General features: G+C 42.6%; 1 protein-coding gene across 1 annotated transcript in view; it reads left to right on the top strand.

Moving 5' to 3' along the window:
• Positions 1-21111, top strand: part of NELL2 (neural EGFL like 2) — a 438239-nt gene that overhangs the window by 272421 nt on the left and 144707 nt on the right. The window contains exons 11-12 of the mRNA XM_077472831.1: positions 3268-3370; positions 7594-7722. Of these exons, the coding sequence (XP_077328957.1) occupies positions 3268-3370; positions 7594-7722 (232 nt within the window). The remainder of the gene's footprint in view (positions 1-3267; positions 3371-7593; positions 7723-21111) is intronic.

The following is a 21111-nucleotide window of genomic DNA, read 5'->3' as shown; positions in this document are numbered from 1 at the left end:
AGTTAAAACAACAAGGACAAAGGATTGAATAGATGGAAAGATGAAAAAATGAAATTTTCTGGCCAAACAAACACTTTATTAATATACTTTACTAATACCCTTTATTCGCCCACTAGCGGGGGGTTAAAAGTGCCCTGCTAGCACCTGAAAAGCACCACTAAAAATACAGGTGCTTTACCGCCAATGAGCTGGCAGTGTGAAAGGGCTCTAAGTGACTTTCTGTTCTGCCACTCGTGATTCACAAACCTCTGTCACACTACACACTCCTTACTCTTGCAACTTTTCACAGCACCTGCCTGTTCACTGGCTTGTTAAAGGGAGTTTCTCCCCTAAATACAATGAGCAGAAGTATTGGCATATTGTCTTCCAACAGGGGCATTGCTAGGTCTGCAAAAAATCTTGGGTTAGAGCCCATAGCAGTGGTTACCGACCTGGGGGGGAAGGGGGCACGTCGGTGGTAAGCAATTTTTCGTGGCCAAAGGAAGGCTGGTGTTGGCGTTTCAATCATCATGGTACCATGTTTGATATGGTGTCAGGGTGATCAAAGCGCATTGCTTCTATTGTTACATTGTAATATATAATGAAGTGGTTCAACTCGCTATAATGCAGAGCCCTAGGCGTGTCACTTGCCACCATCGCCTGTCACCAGATGCAGCCTTTTAACTTGCCACCATCACCTGCCACTAGATGTGGATTGTCACTTGCCACGTCCCTTGCCATGCCACCAAATGTGCATTGTCGCTCCAATGGTGGCAGGCTGGCAGCACTGATGCGGGGTGGGTAGTGAGAGATGATGTAATCTCTCTGCTCCCCACCGAACCTATGACATTTATGAGGCCTGCACTGTGAGGGTAAAAGAGCACTGATGTGTGGCGGGCAGTGATAGATGTCATCTTCTCTGCTCCCCACCGCACATCTCTCCCATGTTAAAGTGGCCCGGCTGTGAGGACAGAAGAGAGGTGACGGGCAGGTGGAGCGAGATGTCATCTCTGCTCGTCCGCCCGCTCGTCTCTCCTCCAACTTCAATGCCACCCACGCAGCTGAGACTCGAAGCTATGAGCTCCACATTTGGGGCTCCAGCCACCCCCTGGCGACGCCTATGTCTTCCAGTAATTTTTCATATGACTTTCACATTGTAAGATGCTTGTGAGTGTACAATATTGAGAATTGTAGATGAATGACAAGAAGGAGCTCTTCATTTGATTCAGTCTCATTGTTTCTCAGTTACTGAGGGTAAGAGCTCAAATTCTCCTAGTACATTGTTTGCAACAAGTCAGCCAAGTCATAGGCTTGCATTGTTGGGGAGAGCAGTAAGGTACAACCTTTGTGTAGCAGAGTCTGTACATGTAGTGAGAAAAGATGGCAGCCACTGAATACATCTATACATAAAAGAAAAAAAATATATATATATATATACTATATATATATATATATATATATATATATAAAAAAAATTTTTTAAATATTATTATTAGATTTATTTATTTTAAACATTAACACACTAACAAAGTATACATTCTCTTTAATGAACATGATCCCACTGCTGAGTTCCTCTGGAGCTCCTCTTCTGTAAGCTGTTGCAGCAGCAATTCCTCCAGCTTCCAGCACCTGTAGTATTGTTAGACTGACGGTGCTTCAAAACAACATAGCCTAACTGATTGCTAGTATACAAAGCTTTCCATTCTTAGGGCCGGTTCACACCAGAGCGTGTTTCTGTGATCTGCATGTGGGTGCCAATATATTAACCGCATCCCAAACACAGAGTGTAAATTTAGTGCATGGGTCTTCAAACTACGGCTCTCCAGTTGTTCAGGAACTACAATTCCCATCATGTGAAAGTCAGAGCTTTACAATGCCTCATGGGATGTGTAGTTTTGCAACAGCTGGAGGGCCGTAGTTTGAGGATCCCTAATTTAGTGCATTTGTAGACACCAATTTCCATTGCACCACAATTCCGTGTTATATGGTGCATTGCATTTTTAAAAGTAGAGTTATGCCGCGTACAAACAATCGGACATTCCAACAACAAAATCCATGGATTTTTTCTGACAGATGTTGGCTCAAACTTGTCTTGCATACACACGGTCATACAATGTTGTTGGAAATCCTGAACGTCAAGAATGCAGTGACGTACAAAGAGCCAAGAAAATTGAAGTTTAGTAGCCAGTGCGGCTCTTCTGCTTGATTCCGAGCATGCATAGAACTTTGTGTGTCGGAATTGTGTACACATGATCAGAATTTCCGACAACGGATTTTGTTGTCGGAAAATTTGAGATCCAGATCTTAAATTTTGTGTGTTGGAAATTCTGACAGAAAGCTCCCATCGAACATTTTCTGACTGAAAGTATGGTGTGTACGCGGCATAAGTCTTACCTTTAGCACTGTCCTGTGCATTTTGCAACCAAAATGCACCTCTTGGAAATGCATGAGAATTGCCTGGTGTGGACCAGCCTTTAACCTGGGTTTAGACATTTTAGGTTTTTTGTCTCGTTCAGCTGGTGGGCTTAATGGGGGGAAAAAAGGGGAATGGATTCACCCATCCAGGCCAAGCCACGTGGATGGAGGTATCCCCCCTGCTGGGACATTGTATTCTGACAGCAGGCCTCTGTCAGAATACACTGGTCAGTGCAGAGGCATAGCTAGAACCTTCAGGGCCCCGGTGCAAGAAATCACAAAGGGCCCCACTGACCCCCAGCCGGGCCCCCCCCAATGGTGACGGAATACCAGGATCTGGTCTCCATCAACCGATCCCCTGCTGCAGCTGGCGGGGGAATCGGGGCATACACAGGAGCCCCAGGCAGCAAGAGGGGGATAGGATGGTCCGCAAGGCGACATGTACGGGATCTTTTCCATTTTCCTCCAGCAGCTGCTGAAAGGCTGCAGAAGGAAAATGGATTGCATTGGTTCCTCTTATATGCTGCCCTGGATCTGCAGCTGCTATGTAATTAGGGGCTTCTCTGTACTATAAATGTAACTAAAATTACAACATACAAATAGTTGTAAGTGTGTGTAATAAATATATTGTATGCATATAAATAAATTATTATTATATTTTTTTATATAGATATTTGATTGTGTAGGGCAACAGTCCCTGTGGCTGTGCTACCAGGTTGGGTTCACATACAGTATATAAAATGCATATATGACTAAAACTACAAACACATATGTATACTTTTTTTGTTTTTTTGATTAACCATTGCTTTAAAAAATCAAATGATATTGAGTGTATACAATTAAGAAAAAGTATTTTGTATTTTTTTTTCACAGAACAGCAAAATGCAAAGAATAGAAAACCCAGAATGTTTACCCTTGAACTGTCCACAATCGCAACAAATAGTACTGAGATACAGCTGCTGTACAGTCTGCAAAGGTATATTAAGATTGACAAAGCAAAATTTAAAAAAAAATTAAAGCCATGAAAACATTTGCGTTGTAAAGAAAATTGTTCAGATTTGTACAGATTGTACAGATTTCACTTAGGTTCAGATACCAGGATGGGGAACTCAAGCCAGTTCTACTATAGAAGCACACATTATTTAAAAAAAATACTTCATATTTTGTATACTTAAATGATATATTGCCCTCACATTCCTGATATGTGCCAGTTGTACAATTTACTTGAGTTTTTTCTTGAGTTTTTCTAAAATACTGTGTGATCCTGCCAGCCCCTCTGCATTTCTATTTCAAATTGACCACACTGGGCATGACAGCACATCCATCTCAGCATAGTCAATTTTCTGGATTAGCTGGGAGAATAGCCTGCCTGTCCTCCAATGGTAAGACTAGTAACATGCCCCCCTACACAGTGAATCAGAGGAAAGATGTTGTTAATCACAGTGTGCTGTTTGTCCACTTCCACCCCCTCAAGCTCCTTATGCAGCTGAGAACAGAGATTGTGATGACTTTAACCACTTGCCGACCAGTGCATGCCGATTTACATTGGCAGATTGGCACTGGTAGGCAAAAGGGCGTACAGGTAAGGTAAGAAGCGATGTTGTGCGCATCTGCCACGGTCACCGTGACTGCAGGTCCTGCGGACTCCATGTCCGCCGGGTGCCGCGATCATGTCACGGAGAGGAAGAACGGGGAGATGCTTTTGTAAACAAAGCATTTCCCCGTTCTGCCTAATGACAGGACAGAGATCACTGCTCTCTGTCATCGAGAGCAGTGATCACTGTCCTGTGTGTTGAAGTCAAGCCCCCTCACAGAATCGCTCCCTAGGACACAATTAACCCCTTCACCTTCACTAGTGGTTAACCCCTTCCCTGCCAGTGTCATTTAAACAGTAATCAATGCATTTTTAAAGCACTGATCGCTGTATAAATGGCAATGGTCCCCGAATAGTATCAAGTGTCCGATCTGTCTGCCATAATGCCGCAGTCCAGATAAAAATCGCATATCGCTGCCATTACTAATAAGAAATTTTTTTAAATAAAAATGCCATAAAACGATCCCCTATTATGTAGACACTATACATTTTGTGCAAGCCAATCAATATACGCTTATTGCGAATTTTTCTTTTTTTATCAAAACTATGTAGAAGAATGCATATTGGCCTAAACTGAGGACAACATTTTTATATATATATATATATTTTAGGGATATTTATTATAGCAAAAAGTAAAAAAAAATGCGTTTTTTTTTTCAAAATTGTCGCTCTTTTTTGTTTATAGCTCAAAAAATAAAAACTGCAGAGGTGATCAAATATCACCAAAAGAAAGCTCTATTTATGGGGAAAAAAAGGACATACATTTTTTTTTTGTGTGCAGCATCACATGATCAGTTAAAATGTCAGTTAAAATGACGCAGTGCCGAATCGCAAAAAGTGCTCTGGCCAGGAAGGAGGTAAAATCTTCCGGGGCTGAATCAGTTAAAAAGAGAGAAAGAAAAAGTCTTTTAAAGTGTGTGTGTGTTTTTTCCGAGAGTAAATTCATTCAAAGAAAAGTCATTGTGCATATAATATAATATATAATATAATATTGTGCAAATGCCTGGTAATTTGAGTGTCCATCTTATCCCAACCATCTGAATGTCTATCCTATCCCAACCATCTGAATGTCTATCCTACCCTAGCCATTTCTCTTTTTGACTGATACTGACCACTCATGGTTAAAGAATGAACAATAGCCCTTCAATTTGTAATCCATGGAATGCTTTCTTTTTTTATTTATTTTTTTTTATTTTTTTTGATCTCTGGATAAAATACACCAGTACTAATCTGAAATTACTCCTCTCATAACCAGAATCCATCACAAAGTGCATTGTGGAATCAAAGTCAAGATCATTTATTGCCATGGTTACTAGCCACAGTGAATAGCTGTATTATTGTGGAAATATAGTGTTTTTTTTTTATTATTGACTAGGTTAACACGGTAAAATTCTAAAGACTAAACCTTCACATCTATAACTTAGAACACATTGTAATGCAAATGAAAAAAATTAAGGATATGCTCTGTTTTTTCTCTTACCCATTTAAAGAGGAAGTAAAGTGGCGTTTTTTTTTATTATTAATTTTTTTCTGACCTGCAAAATTAAAGGCATAATGTGCTAGTATGCATCAAACTTGCCTGCAAATGAAGCCCTCATCGTTCTGCTGCAGGCCGCATCCATCTTCACCCATCCTCCTTCCGGGTCTGCGGGCTCCGGCTTTGCGCGGGAGCTGCCTGTCACAGTACAGGGTTCTGAAGCAATGGCACGGGTGGCATTTCTTAAGAGCGCATGCGCCGCATATACACTACATGTCATAAGTTTCAATGCATTTTTTTATGCCCGCACCAAAGTTGGAGGTAAGGGCAGTAGAGGGATGGTAACAAAATTCTCACTGTTGGGAAAAGATGAGTTAATGCTTTCTCCTCCCTTTTTAAACATTTCATCCATCCAGGACAGGGCTGAATACCCTGACAGCATCATTAAATTCCTACATACTGGAAGCTGTGGTGGGACTCAAAATAATGACTATGAAGAGGGATCAATTCACTTGCCGTCCGCCATATAGCAAAATGACAGTGGCAAAGTGGTTTTGATAACCTGGCCGGACGTCATATGACGTGATCAGGATATTAAGCAGCTGCGTGCCCCCGGGGGCAGGCATCGTGGCGATCGTTGTTGCAGTGTGTCAGTCTGACACACCGCAACTACGATCTCAGTAAAGAGTCTCTGATGGAGACTCTTTATAATGTGATCAGCCGTGTCCAATCACGGCTGATCACAGTGTAAATAGGAAGAGCCAGACGCGAGTAGAGGAGAGCCGATCGGCTGCTCTTCTGACAGGGGGGGTCTGTGCTGATTGATTATCAGCACAGCCCCCCGAGGATGCCCACACTGGACCACCAGGGATGCCACCAGACCACCATGGATGCCCAGCACAAGGTAGGCCCCCCTAGACCACCAGGGATGCCAGTCAGTGCCCACAATAGATGCCAATCAGTGCCCACAATGGATGCCATTGATTGGCATCCATCCCTACAATACTGTACACTACAATTCCGCCTATGAGTGCACATCCGTGCCGCCTATGAGTGCCCATCCGTGCCGCCTATGAGTGCCCATCCGTGCCGCCTATCCATGCCCATCCATGCCAATCTGTGCCACCTATCCTTGCCAATCTGTGCCACCTATCCATGCCCATCCATGCCAATCTGTGCCACCTATCCTTGCCAATCTGTGCCACCTATCCTTGCCAATCCGTGCTACCTATCACTGCTTATTTGTGCCACCTATCAGTGTCTATCTGTGTCGCATATCAGTGCCACCTATCAGTGCCGCCTATCAGTGCCACTTCATTGGTGCCACATCATCAGTGCCCACCAGTGCCACCTCATCAGTGCTCGTCACTGCAGCCCCATCAGTGCCCATCAGTGAAGGAGAAAACTTACTTATTTACAAAGTTTTGTAACTGAAACAAAAAAACATTTTTTTTCAAAATTTGTTGTCTTTTTTTATTTGCTTAGAAGAAAATAAAAATTCCAGAGATGATCAAATACCACCAAAATAAAGCTCTATTTATGGGAACAAAATGATAAAAATGTAGTTTGGGTACAGTGTAGCATGACTGCACAATTGTCATTCAAAGTGCGACAGCGCTGAAAGCTCAAAATTTGTCTGGGCAACAAGGTGTATAAGTGCCCGGTATTGAAGTGGTTAAAGGTGAACCAACCCTTTGAGATATCAGCCACACAGACAGTCTGTTGTTTTCAGAGTCAGCCGACTGGAGCGAATTGTGTAGTTCTTCAAATCAGGAAACAGGACCAAAATGTATTGAGAAAAATTAACATATTAATGAGCTTGTGAAATTGTAAACTATCTTTTTGCAAATAATCTGTTAAAGTAAGTCCTATCTCTGTATATTTATTTTTATAAAATCTTTATATAGTTAGGAAATAGGACATTGTTTTCTACTTAATAGTGCTGATTTTCTGTTCCTCCCTGCTAATTCAGATGTTTTAGTCTGCTCATAAAGTTTTAACAAAGTGATGCTAAATGCTGTAGTGTGCCAACTTAGCCTGTTCTACCAAGAACAACTCCAATTTTCATACCACAATGATGATTTAGAAATGTATGTGGCATTTACTAAACAAAACTTGTCCTCATTAGGATATGATTTCTGCTCAGACGGACATAATTGTGTGGAATATTCAGTCTGCAAAAACCTGGTTGACAAAAGTGTCTGCATCTGCCGTGATGGTTTCAGGTCTCTTAGAGAAGACAATGCCTACTGTGAAGGTACGGTGCTGCATGCTAACATAATAAAAGTATAATGAGCTTGCCATGGTGAAAACTGCAGTGATGTAGAGTGACCCTTATCAACTAATCAGAAATCTGCCACATTAAGTCTAGATACTCTAAGCTTAGAGTGTATTGCTATGGGCAAGTGCAAATGATTAAATACCTTTGTTAAATAAATACTTTGCAGTTGAATTTAGTAAACATTAAGTGCTTATTTAGAAACTTCAGTGTACAGTAAAACCTTGGTTTGAGAGTAACTTGGTTTAAGATCATTTTGCAAAACAAGCAAAATTGTTTAATCCATTCTGACTTGATGGACAAACCATGTCTTCATATACAAGTAGTGTCATGTCACAGCCTAGTATAAAAGAGAAGAGAAGCACCTCTAAGGGTCCTTTCACACGGGGCGGATCAGGGATGATCTGCCCCATGGATATCCGCTTGCTCAGCGGGGATCGCCTGAGCGATCTCCGCTGATCAGGCAGAGGACACTGCGCAGGGACGGACCTGTCACAGCGCCGCTCCCCCCTATGGAAGATCGGGTGACGATGGACCACAGTGTCCGTCGTCACCCAATCCGATCCAATGATGGATGGAAAAATAGCTTTTTCTTCCGTCACACTTTTTTGGATCGGAGCAGGTCAGATGTCAGCGGACATGTCACCGCTGACATCCGACGCTCCATAGACCTCTATGGAGCATCCGTTCAGGTCCGCCTGAAAAACTGACAGGTGGACCTGAATGGATTGTCTGTGTGAAAGGGGCCTAATGCTCTTTACACACGATAAGATTTTCCGATGGAAAATGTGTGATAGGACCTTATGTCAGAAATTCCTACCGTGTGTAGGCTCCATCACACATTTTCCATTGGAGTTTGTGTCACACAAAATTTGAGATTTGGTTCTCAAATTTTCTGACAACAAAATCTGTTGTCGGAAATTCCGATCATGTGTACACAATTCCGACGCACAAAGTGACAAGCATGCTCAGAATGAAGCAGAAGAGCCGCACTGGCTATTGAACTTCCTTTATCTCGGCTCGTCGTACATGTTGTACATCACCGCGTTCTTGACGTTCGGAATTTCCGGCCAACTTTGTGTGACCGTGTGTATGCAAGACAAGTTTGAGCCAACATCCGTTGGAAAAAATCCCATGGATTTTGTTGTCGGAAAATCCTATCATGTGTACAATGAAGGTACAACATTTAGCAAAATATTGCTACACTTAGAGGCGCCTCTCTTTTTTATACTCCGTAGCTCCTGTTGGATTTTGCTTCTAACCCCCTTATGGAGGCTTTCCTTTGTGGATGGACATTTTATGGTTACACAACCTATCACATGGCTATAATCTTTTTATATGGATTATAAACTGAAAGATCTATGAATAAATTGGTTGTAGAATGAATCATTTGCATTTCCATTATTTCTTATTGGGGAAATTTGCTTTGATATACAAGTGATTTGGATTTTTCTGGAACAAATTATGCTTTCAATCCAAGGTTTTACTGTATTGGGTGTTAATATTATTAATTGGAAATGCTTATGTTGTTGCATGTTCATTTACATTTTTTTTATTTTTGCATGGATATTTCATTGTAGGAATAATTACTACCTAATACTAAAGTGTAAAGCCTAGTAAATAGTTTGATAACCTTTGGTTTTTCTGAGAACTGACTGTATAACAGTAGCTAATGATTCATCCCTTCTCCCATCCTCCTCTTCCCCTGCTTTCTTTTTTATCTCCCATTTTTTTCATGCTATTTGGGCAAGTATTTGCCCCTTTCTTGCTATGCTATACTATACTGTGAAACTTTCAGTAAATCTGACAGATTAGAAAAAGGAATAACGCAAGAGTCTTTTTTTTTTTTAAATATTACTGGAAATTTGATATTACGCATTTGTAGGTAATACAATTGTAAATATATGAAAGAAAACCTTTACGCATTCAAAAATGGTGCACGCACACGCTAGACATTTGTAATTTTTATGGTTCTGTAAAAATACTGTATCATGTTGAAAGCAGTATTGACAACTAGGTGCAAAGCTCAGTTTGTAAATGCTTCAGCAACCCCCCCCCCCCCCCCCAAAAAAAAAAAACATGCTTAACCCAAATATAGCACAGAACCCCACTGAAGTCTATGGAAGTTGAATCTTGCCTGTTTGGCCTTTTTCTAGGCCATGTTGCATTTGTTTTTATTAAAACCCTGGCATGGGTAGCTTTTTTAAAAATGGGTACAGCTTAAAAAGCAACATAAAAATACAAAAGTCCCTTAAATGACCTGCTTTGGCAATGCCTTAAATTGCATGTGGAATTGTGAAGCAGTACGATGTACTGCTTTTCAAAGTAAAATTGTATTTTTTTCCAAACAGCTAGGAAGCTGTCATTTAGTGTTGGGTAAAAAAGTCACTGGCATTGCATATGCATGCTCCTTTGATTCTCCTGCAAGGCCTGTAGTCATCATAAGTGATCTCATCACTGCGGAAATCAGTAATAGACCTAATATTAAAGAGCAATTTGTGATGTTAATTAATCTACTTCCCACCTTTTTGATAAATGTGGCATGCTAAGACACGGCAGCACAATGGTCAACACCTTGTAAATAATATTTGTGATATTTTTGGTTCACAAGGTGAATTTTTAGTGCATTTTTTGTGCATTTTGCATTTTTCATATTCACACTACAGTCAATTGAACATGGTTTCCTATGGAACACGTTCTGTAGTGCATATCTGCAAAATGCAAAAAGCACTAAAAATGCATAGGTGTGAATCCAGCCTTAAACTCTGTTCTCGTTCCTTTCCCACTAAAGTGTGTCAAGAAAAAAATAGTAGGGTTGTTTAAATAGTTATATATTATTGCTTATTGTAACTCTGCAAAGAAATGTGGGTTTCAGAACTAGTTTCAGAATTTTATAAAGTCTGAAGAAGGTATCTAAGGCAAAAGCCTGCATCTTTAATGCATTAAGTTGGTTAATCAAGGGCAACACCTAAACTTTCTGCATTAATGGCTAACCCTATATGGTGCTCTACTAATAACAGTGTACATACAGTACATTCCCAGCACATTTGTGGTCTCCTAAAAGAAAGCACAGTTGAAGCTATCTGCATTTTGCTTGTTTTTCTCTAATTGAATTTTGAACAGGAGTGGACAGAAAAAAGCAGGATAAGTCATCCCTTTAAGGCCTCATGCATACTGAACATTTTTACAGCTGCTGTTTTTGGCTCCAGATGTTTTTATTCTGCAGCCAGTAAACTCCCCAGCATGTTATCCTATGTGTCCATGCACACATAGGCTGTTATCAGTGTTATTTGGTAGGCACGTTTTGTGGCTGGAAAAACCCCCCAAAAATAGTGGGTTTTTAAGAGGCTTTTTCAACAGTTAAAATGCTTGAAATTTTATAAAAGCTGAAAAACGTAAAAAAAACACTTAAAATATGGCTATTTGGCATTTATCAGCATTTTTGAGCCATAAGCTTTTATGGCAGTATCGGTTTTGCTAAAAAAAAAAAAAAAAAAAAAAGTAACAGATAAAAATCACTAAAAAGTGATAATGCAAAAATGCTGCAAAACTCACGCTAAAGCTTTCTACAGCAAATGCTACTTCCATTTTTATAATGTCCAGTGGGCGTGAGGTCTTAAAATGAATTTGTGTGCAGTAAAAATTGCAGCTTGAGGTATTGCGCTCTGTCGATAACCTCAACAAAGCTCATAAGGAGTGACGAGAAAACATGTACAATATTCATATGTAATTATAATCTGACCACAATAACTACAAAAAGAAAATATTTGCAAAATCGCAATACATGCCCCTTATTCTATTTACGATTTTTCTCACTGTCAAGCTTTAAGCTTTTTCATTGTACAGTTTTTTTTTTGTTTATACATTCATTCAATGTCTAATTTGATATTAGGTAAGCTTTGAGTAATAATAATTTTTTCATCAACAAACATGCATTGTGATTTTGCATTTACATGACACTTGGTTAAACTAGTTGCTGCTAACAATGTAGAACAAAAAACACCAACAGTACGTTAATATACCCCATTACTTATCCTTATTTTAAAGTGTAGATCAACACCAAAACAAAACAAAAGTAAGATATTGCAATGTAATGTATCTATTGTGGCTTTGAAAGCTCTTTCCCTTCACCTTCACCTGGTGATCCTACCAATAACACACTTTGCCTTAGCCTACCAATAACACACTTTGCCTTAGCCTACCAATAACACACTTTGCCTTAGCCTACCAATAACACACTTTGACATAGAGTATTTTCAAAAATGTGCTTGAAAGAAAACGAATGGAACCATCACATCTAAGGACTTGTAGATTGCAGTATATTAAATATTTTGTTCTTGGGAATAGATATCCTTTTACTGTCAACAATGAATATCAGCCAAGTGCTCTGTAGTATTTAACATTTAATAATGTTTTACATTGTTTAAAACATGGGTTAGATTAAAACAGTTTAGATAATAGAACAAATATTATGTTTTAACAATGTTGAGAACAGACATCCATTTTTTCACATTTTTAAATGAAAAATGAAGTAACAGAGGTATTTAAAAAAACAGTTGTTTTACAACATCTTCGACATTGTTTGTAATATGTTAAATCTAACTTATCGGCACTCACATTTGTCCTAAATCCCTGCTTTGATGATTCCTTGAAGTGGAGACTGATCAAATATTTTGAAAAAATGAGTTGCTGCCTATTAGGATAGTGTACTCTGGCATGTGTGTGTGTGTGTAATAGAGGCCAGGAGATCAGTGATAGAAATGCATTTATAGTCGAGAAGTCTTATACCTTATGCAGTATTTGATGGAAATAATAGGGATTCTGCTACTGTGCTACTAAATAGTGTATTGAAATTTTATATCCATGTTTACTTTGATTGATGGGTCTTTCACAGCAGAGAAATGAGAATGACATTTATAATATCATCTGTGCTTGTATTTCAAAGATGTATTCCAATAATATTTGAAAACAAGTATATGTGATTAAATGTAATGAAATATGAATTGACAGTGACACTTTAGGATGATTCACAAGTTCTGCAATTGCTGAACAATAGAGGTAGCTGAAGGTGTATTACCATTAAAGCTTAAAACCTCTTTATGCACATTAAGTGACCTACACAGCTATTAAACCAGCCCGTATCCCCAATGTAATCACTACTAGATAACATGAGTTTAAGTTCTGTGGCCTGTAATTTGCATTGCATTTCATAACAATAAGCATAGGTATTTCTTGACAACTAGGAGTAAAGTGACTGGCACATTGTTAAGGTCATAGATGTTAAAGGAGAGTCTACTCATGCTTGCACAAATGTATTTATAAACCTATTAGCTTGTTTAACAGGTTGTGTGTGCTTGAATATGCCTATTCTGGTGGGAGGAAAGTGATATTTTAAATGCTGTCTTATTTTATGGAGCGGTGATTCACCTAAAGAACTGCCAAGTGATTTGCCTTCCAAAAAGAGTCAATCTGGGATGTCTGAAGCACTCTGCTTATGCCTGTAGTTGAGGATTGTTATCGATCCAGCCCAAGTCTTGTTGACCTTATGCTGATCCTTTTCAAGTCTATGGACAATTTATGTATAGGATTAATTTCTGAGCATGCCAATATTTAAATTACAATCAAAGTCACAGCAATTAAAGCTGATATCCAGCTTTTAGTGAAATTTAGTTTGTTTGGACCCAGCTTTGGTTTCAGAGGAAGCTTTGCATTTGTTCATCGAATGCAAGCCTCTTTGTGAAAGGCTTGATTTTGTCCTGGGTGTGGTATGGGAAGTTCCCATCCCACTATCTGAACACAGCACTGTATACTGTAGGTGAGGCTATGTACAGTTTATAAACCGCTTCCAGATGCCGCATCTCTTAGACGAAGTAGTAATTCATTTTGGTCATCAGCTTTTATGAATCCCCCTTTCTTTTCTATTTTTGCATACATATTTTTTTCATGGATCTCCAGTGTAATCCCATGACATCATGGCTCCTATACCTTTCTTCCTCTAATGGTAGGCAGTCTTTAATGCTGCTGAGAACAGCACTTGCATGCTAACATGTACTGTTATCTGCAGCATTTACAGTAAGTCAGTTTAATGATGCTGTGCTTTATTCAAACTGAAATAAGGTGCTAGACTATGGCTTGGTGAGTTGCTGGTATTGCAAAAACTGCTTTTATAGTTTTAAAAACTGCCAGGCATTTTTTCATTTTGTATCTTAAACTGGTACTGGGCTTTAAGCAGCAGAAAATACTTTCTTCTGTGCTGTTTAATGACCGTGATTTGGATTCTCCAAACTAATTTTACGTTTGCATTTGTTAATACTAGAACACTTTTACCCGTGTTTTTTATTCTGTTTTGTTTTTTCATGTTCAGCTTTGAATTTTTACTAATTTCTACCAGTGTGTTTAGAGAATTAGTCAATCTGCTTAATTCAGTGCCTCCAGTGACCGCAGATTTAAAATCACGATATGTAATTTATGCACATGCTTACATCGTACTGCCTTGAAGCATGTACAGAATACAGGCATCAGCAGAAGATAGTAGGTGTTGTGTGCCTCCAGCACAGTATACACCTGTATCCTTATTGCTGGTGTTCTCTAATACAGGCATCTGCAGGAGATAATGGGTGTTGTGTGCCTACAGCACAGCACAGTATACACCTGTATCTACCCTTTATTGCTGGTGTTCTATAATAAAGGCATTTGCAGGAGTTAGTGGGTGTTGTGTGCCTCCAACACAGCACAGTATACACCTGTATCTACCCTTTTTTGCTGGTGTTCTATAATAAAGGCATCTGCAGGAGTTAGTGGGTGTTGTGTGCCTCCAGCACAATATACACTACCCAATTGCTGGTTTTCCCATCTCCCTGCAGGCCATTACTATGTCTGGAAGGCCAACGAGGAGAGGTAGACAGTCACGAGCCAATAAAAGAGGGCAAGCAGGCTCTGTGTCTAGAGACAACAGTGCTGGTCGTGGACACGGTGCATCGTCATCAGCACGTGGCCATGGGACATGCTTGTCCTTATTTTCGGCAGCTGAACATGTTGAGCCACATCATGTCAAAGACTTGGTAGAGTGGATGACCAAGCCCTCTTCATCCTCCTCATCCTCTCTCACGCAGGCTCAGGGTACTAGCAAAGCAGCTGCCAACACGTCCTCTTCCCTCTTCTCAATGGCATCAGTCACTCCTTCCCTAAACCCCCCATGTCCTCCTGAGGAGTCCTCCGAACTGTTTCAGCACAGTGTTGGGTACATGCTTCAGGAGGATGCCCAGCGTTTTGAAGGCTCTGATGATGATACCCAGCTAGAGGAAGGCAGTAGCGTGAGCACAGAGAGAGGGGATGCTCAAGAAGGACAGCAATATGGCAGTCATGTTCCACCAGCTGCAGCATACTGCCAGGTTTGCTCCAGTGATGAAGAGGGGGGGATGATGAGGTCACTGACTCCACATGGGTGCCTGATAGGAGAGAGGAGGAGGAGGAGGAGGAGGCACATCTTCAACGAGGCAGGATGCCCTCCGGGGGCCAGCTTAGGGGCAACACACTGACTGAATCACACCGCAGAGCTCTGCCTGTGCAGGGCGCTGGCTCTGCGTGGTATTCCAAGAGTTATTTGGTGTGGTCCTTTTTTGAGACCAGTGCATCAGATCGCACCGCTGTTATTTGCAACATATGTCTCAAGCGTATCTCGCATGGCTAAAACATCAGCCGCCTGGGCCCCAAATGCTTGACCAGACATATGTTGACCTGCCATGCAGCTTGTTGGCAAGCGTACCTTAAAGACCCACACCAAAGAACAAAGCGGACCTCTCCTTGCTCCTCATCAGTTTGGATCTCCAACCCCACTAGACCTTCAGTCCTCTCTGAAACCTGCACAGAGAGGAATGAAGGTGTAGAATTAGGTGTGTCACAGCCAAATACTTGCAGGCACTCTGCTAGCAGTACACCCACGTCCAATTGTAGCAGGCAAATTTCCCTGCCCCAGCTGCTGGACCGTTGAAAAAAGTTCACTCCCAGCCATCCAGATGCCCAGCGGTTGAATGCTAGCTTGGCTAAATTGCTAGCACTTCAACTGCTGCCTTTTCAGTTGGTAGACTCGGCCCCCTTCCGTGAGTTTGTGCAATGTGCGGTTCCTCAGTGGCAGGTCCCCAAACGCCACTTTTACTCACTGAAGGTGATTCTGGCTCTCTACCGGCATGTGGAAGGCAATGCCCTTGCCTCGCTGGACAGGACGGTCAACGGTAAGGTGTATATTACCGCTGACTCATGGTCCAGCAGGCATGGACATGGACGTTGATCTTTCACGGCCCATTGGGTCACTCTTCTGGCAGCTGGGAAGGATGCAGGACAAGGTGCAGTAGTGTTGGAGGTTGTTCCGCCACCATGCCTCCAAAATGCTACTACTGGTTGTGACACACCTCTCTCCTCCACCCCCTCCTCTTCTTCTTCCTCCATGGCATCTTTCAGTGCTTTGTCCTCGGAACCACCTGTGCTCCGTAGGCGTTCAAGGGGCTACGCAAGTACGCAGGCAAAAATATGCCATGCCGTGCTTGCGCTTGTTTGTTTGGGGGACAGGAGCTACACTGGGGCAGATATTTTGTCAGCTCTGCAGGGGCAGGCCAAGAGGTGGTTGACACCATGTCAGCTTAAGCCAGGAATGGTGGTTTGCGACAATGGCACCAACCTCCTCTCCGCCCTCCGACAAGGACAACTGACCCATGTGCCCTGTGTGGCTCACGTCCTTAACCTGGTGGTTCATCGGTTCTTGGGCAGGTCCCTGGGCTTACAGGATGTCCTGAGGCAGGCCAGGAAAGTCTGTGTGCATTTCCGCTGATCATTTAATGCCAGTGCTCGGCTGGCTGAGCTCCAAAAGGAGTTGAAACCTGCCCAAGAACCACCTTATATGTGACATGCCCGCCAGGTGGAACTCAATGTTGGCCAGGCTGCAGCGGCTGCAAACGCAGCAGAGGGCCATCAATGAGTACCTGTGCGACTACGGCACCAGGACAGGGTCAGGAGAGCTCGTTTTTTTCTCACCACGCCAGTGGGGCATGATCAGGGATGCATGCACTGTCCTGTCACCATTTGAGGAGGCCACGAGGATGGTGAACAGTGACAGTGCATGCATCAGTGACACTGTACCTCTTGTCCACCTGTTGGAGCATACGCTGTGTGGAATAATGGACAGAGCACTTGAGGCAGAATAGAGGCAGGAAGAGGGGGACTTCCTTGCCTCTCAAGGCCCCCTTTATCCAGACAGTGTTCCTGCTGTCCCACCCATCACACAGGAAAAGGACAAGGAGGAGGAGGAGGCTTGTGTCAGCATTGAGGTGGAGCCTGGCACTCAGCATCAGCAGCAGCAGTCTTTTAGGGATGATTTACAGTCCCAAGAAACACGTGGACTTGTACGTGGCTGGGAGGAGGTGGCTGTGGATGATGTTGTCCTTAGTGACCCAGAGGACTCCGGACCGAATATCTCAGCTAACATACGCTGAATGGCCTCCCTGATCCTGCAATGCCTGCGGAAGGATCCTCGTATTCTTCGGGTCAAGGACAGGGACCATTACTGGCTGGCCACTCTCCTTGATCCACGGTACAAGAGTAAGGTTGTGGACCTTATCTTGCCGTTGCAGAGGGAGCAGAGGATGATTCATCTCCGGGAGGCCTTGCAGAAAGGTCTGTGCAATGTGTTCCCGGAGACTGGGAGGTTACAAACTCCTGGTCCTGTACAACATTTTGCTGAGGCTTCGGTCAGTCACAGAAGGAGCGGTGGAGACCGTCTGACCGATGCGTTCAGACAATTTTTTAGTCCGCAGCCCCAAAGTATGATTGGTTCCAGCAACCATCGCCAGTGTCTGATTTACATGGTGCAGGAATACCTAGGGGCAAGGTCAGACTTGGACACCTTTCCCACCGAAAATCCTCTGGCTTACTGGGTCTTGAGGATGGATCACTGGCCAGAGCTTGTACAGTATGCAATTGAGCTTCTGGCCTGTCCTGCATCCAGCGTTCTTTCGGAACGCACCTTCAGTGCTGCTGGTGGCTTTGTAACTAATCACAGGGTGCGCCTGTCCACCGACTCGGTTGATCGACTGACCTTCATAAAGATGAATCAGTCTTGGATCACCACCAGCTACCAAGCACCTGAAGCTGATGTAACCAAACAATTTTTTTTGAAATGTCACATCCCTTCAAGACTGCCTATGCTGATGCTGAGTGACTGTCCTGTTATGTTTACTAACTATCCTCTTCCTCCTCAATGATCCTTCTGATATCTTGGAAGAACATTTTTGGTTCTGGGTGATGCCACCAGCCCAATTTTTCAGCCCCTGTTTAGAAGGGGCATGTAATACAGATTTTGATGCAATGATTTGCAGCAGGGCTCATTCCTGCACTCCAACTAGAGTATCTGGGAGAGATTTCAGTGTCGTGGCACCAGCAAGCAGTGCCTAGGGCCCAATTTTTCAGCCCCTGTTTAACAGGGGCAGTAATTACAATTCTTGATATAATATTTCACAGCAGGTCCCGTTCCTGCGCCACCGAGAGAAACTGTGAGGACTTATAGTGTTGTGGCACCAGCACCACCACCACAATCACCAAAGGCCCAATTTTTCTACCACTGTTCAACAATGGCATGTAATTACAATTCTTGATATAATCGTTCACAGCAGGGTGCTCCAGCACCCAGCAAGAGTCACTTTAAGGGCTTACAGTGTTGTGGCAACACCAGCACCTTAGGCCCCCATTTCTGCAGAGCATATAGGACAGGCCCATACTTTCAAACATCCAACTTACAAACATCTCCTGCTTGCAAACGGAAGGAGACAACAGGAAGTGAGATGAAAAAAGACGGACAGCCCAAAAAATTATACAGGGGTGATAACCCTTCCCTATGTTTTCCAAAAAGCTTAAAAATAGATTTTTTGACTGGAGCTACACTTTAAAAATGTACCAGTTCAAAATTACAAACACGCCTTTCCTTTTTTTTTTTTTGGGTACGGGGTTCCTCTTAATATCCGTACAAGATCCAAAGGGGCTGGCAATGGGCGGGGGGGGGGCTACCCATGCCATTTTTCTCAATGATTTTCATCCATATTGCCGGATATTACATTAAAACCGCAAGCAGTTTTAAATGACTTTTTCTCCGTTAAATGTCATTTTGTGCAGGGACTGGTCTAAACACGGGAAACACGTGCGACTTCACAGGCATACGATAGACACCCCCCAGGCATACTATAGACACCCCCCAGGCATGATATTTAAAGGAATATTTCACTTTTTTTTTACACTTTAATCGTCATTAAAATCAGTGCTCCCAAAAAAAGTCAGTTTTTAAAAAAAATTTAGACATTGACCCATGTACCCTGGGGCAGCATATTAGCCATTAAAATTATCACTTTTTATTTCGACATTTCGGGTCCCATAGACTTCAATGGGGTTCTAAAGTTCGCACAAATTTTCGGTCAGTTCGAAAGTTCTGGCGAAAACCGAACCGACATGACACTTCTTTAGGACTTTTTTTCTCATAGAATAGGTGCAGAAACTCAAACAGGGAGGGAGGATTGGGTGGAGAAGTAGGGATGTGGTCTGTGTCATCGAGTGGGTGTGGCGTAATTATACAGTAGGGGGTTAGAGGGACATTGTTTAAACCAATGATCTATGTGTACTATTCTGTGTGTATGCTGTACTGTCCCTCCCTACCAAGTAAGAAATCTTCCCCAGTCAAAATTGTACAACTTTTCCCCCTAAAAATTAACACCCATCACTCACCTCTGCACCTTCTATCCACTGCTCATCTTGTTACTGTGTCCAAATCTCACCTCTGCACAGCACTGTCCACAGCTTACCCCTGTACCCTGCCTGCAGTTCACCTCTGCACCCCACCATCAACAGAGAAGGAGAATTTACTTTTATGCTAAAATGAATATTAAGTTAGACTTTCACCAGTGCTCACCTCCTGCCCTCCACTCTTTTTTTTTTCCTCGGATCTTCTGCACCCCCCCCCCCCCCCCCCAGCCACCAGTGCTCATCTTGGTAACTAAATGCCCCTCCCCCTTACCACTGCACCTCAGCTGTTCTAATATTTTGTTGTGGCACTGGTTTAGAGCAGGTCATTGGTTCCTAAGTGCTCTCCTTTGAGCTACTGCAGTTCAAAGGAGAGCATCTCTCACTGCCAAGAACAAAGTGAATGCTGTGCATTCTTTCTCTCAGCACTGAGTGCAAGGGCAGGGATAACTGTGGCGATACTATGGGTTAACTCAGCTGCGCTTTCACAGGGAAGCTGGGCATTAGATAGTGGTGAGCACAGAGTTTGTGCCAAAGGCTGAAAAAAACACTCCAGTTCTCCAATCTAAAGTCTGCCTCCCCTGCAGTGCAAAGGCAATGAACAGTCTATCTGTATTCTCCCAGCTCTCCACCACTCACCTGACAATGTCACACTATCAGCAGGGCAGCTCCTCCTGCCCTGCTGATTGGATGACATTGTCGGCCGGATGGACAGGCGAGACGCGAGAGGACACACTGCATGGTCGTACAGCAGAAGATGAGCGGGCATCACAGTCTGTGACAGGCCAGTGCAGACCGCGGTCACCGTTTATCTCCTGCCATGAGGCCTAGTCAGCAACAGGTCCATGGCCCCGGGGGTTGTAGACCCCTGCTCTAAAGGACAGTGGAAGAATCATTTTCAGAATTGCTTGATTTTCTTAACCACTAGAAGACAAGGACCATAATAGCATTTTTTGTGGTTTTAAAAAACAAAAACAGTATTTTTCACTAGAAGATTACTTGGAAATATATATATATATATATATAATGAGCTTCAATTCTTCTGGAAAGGCTGTCCACAAGGTTTAGGAGTGTGTCTATGGGAATGTTGGACCATTCTTCCAGAAGCGCATTTGTGAGGTCAGGCACTGATGTGGACGAGACTGGCTTGCAGTCTCTGCTCTAATTCATCCAAAAGCTGTTCTATCGGGTATTGAGGTCAGGAAGCAATGTGCAGGCCAGTCGAGTTCCTCCGCCCCAAACTCACTCATCCATTTCTTTATGGACCTTGCTTTGTGCACTGGTGCGCAGTCATGTTGGAACAGGAAGGGTCCACCCATAAACTGTTTCCACAAAGTTGGGTGCATGAAATTGTCCAAACTGTCTTGGTATGCTGGCACCTTAAGAGTTGCCTTCACTGGAACGAAGAGGCCAAGCCCAAACCCTGAAAAACAACCCCACACCATAACCCCTCTCCACCAAATGATTTGGACCAGTGCAGAAAGCAAGGTCCATAAAGACATGGATGAGTGAGTTTGGTATGGAGGAACTCAACTGTCCTGCACAGAGTCCCAACCTCGACTCGATAGAACACCTTTGGGGGAATTATGCCGC

The sequence above is a fragment of the Lithobates pipiens genome, unplaced genomic scaffold (genome assembly GCF_037356315.1).
Source record: "Lithobates pipiens isolate NorthernLeopardFrog02 unplaced genomic scaffold, aLitPip1_a1.2 Scaffold_8, whole genome shotgun sequence".
In the NCBI taxonomy this organism is placed as follows: Eukaryota; Metazoa; Chordata; class Amphibia; order Anura; family Ranidae; genus Lithobates; species Lithobates pipiens.
The sequence above is the reverse complement of the archived record's forward strand: the minus strand, read 5'-3'. Positions and strand labels throughout refer to the sequence as shown.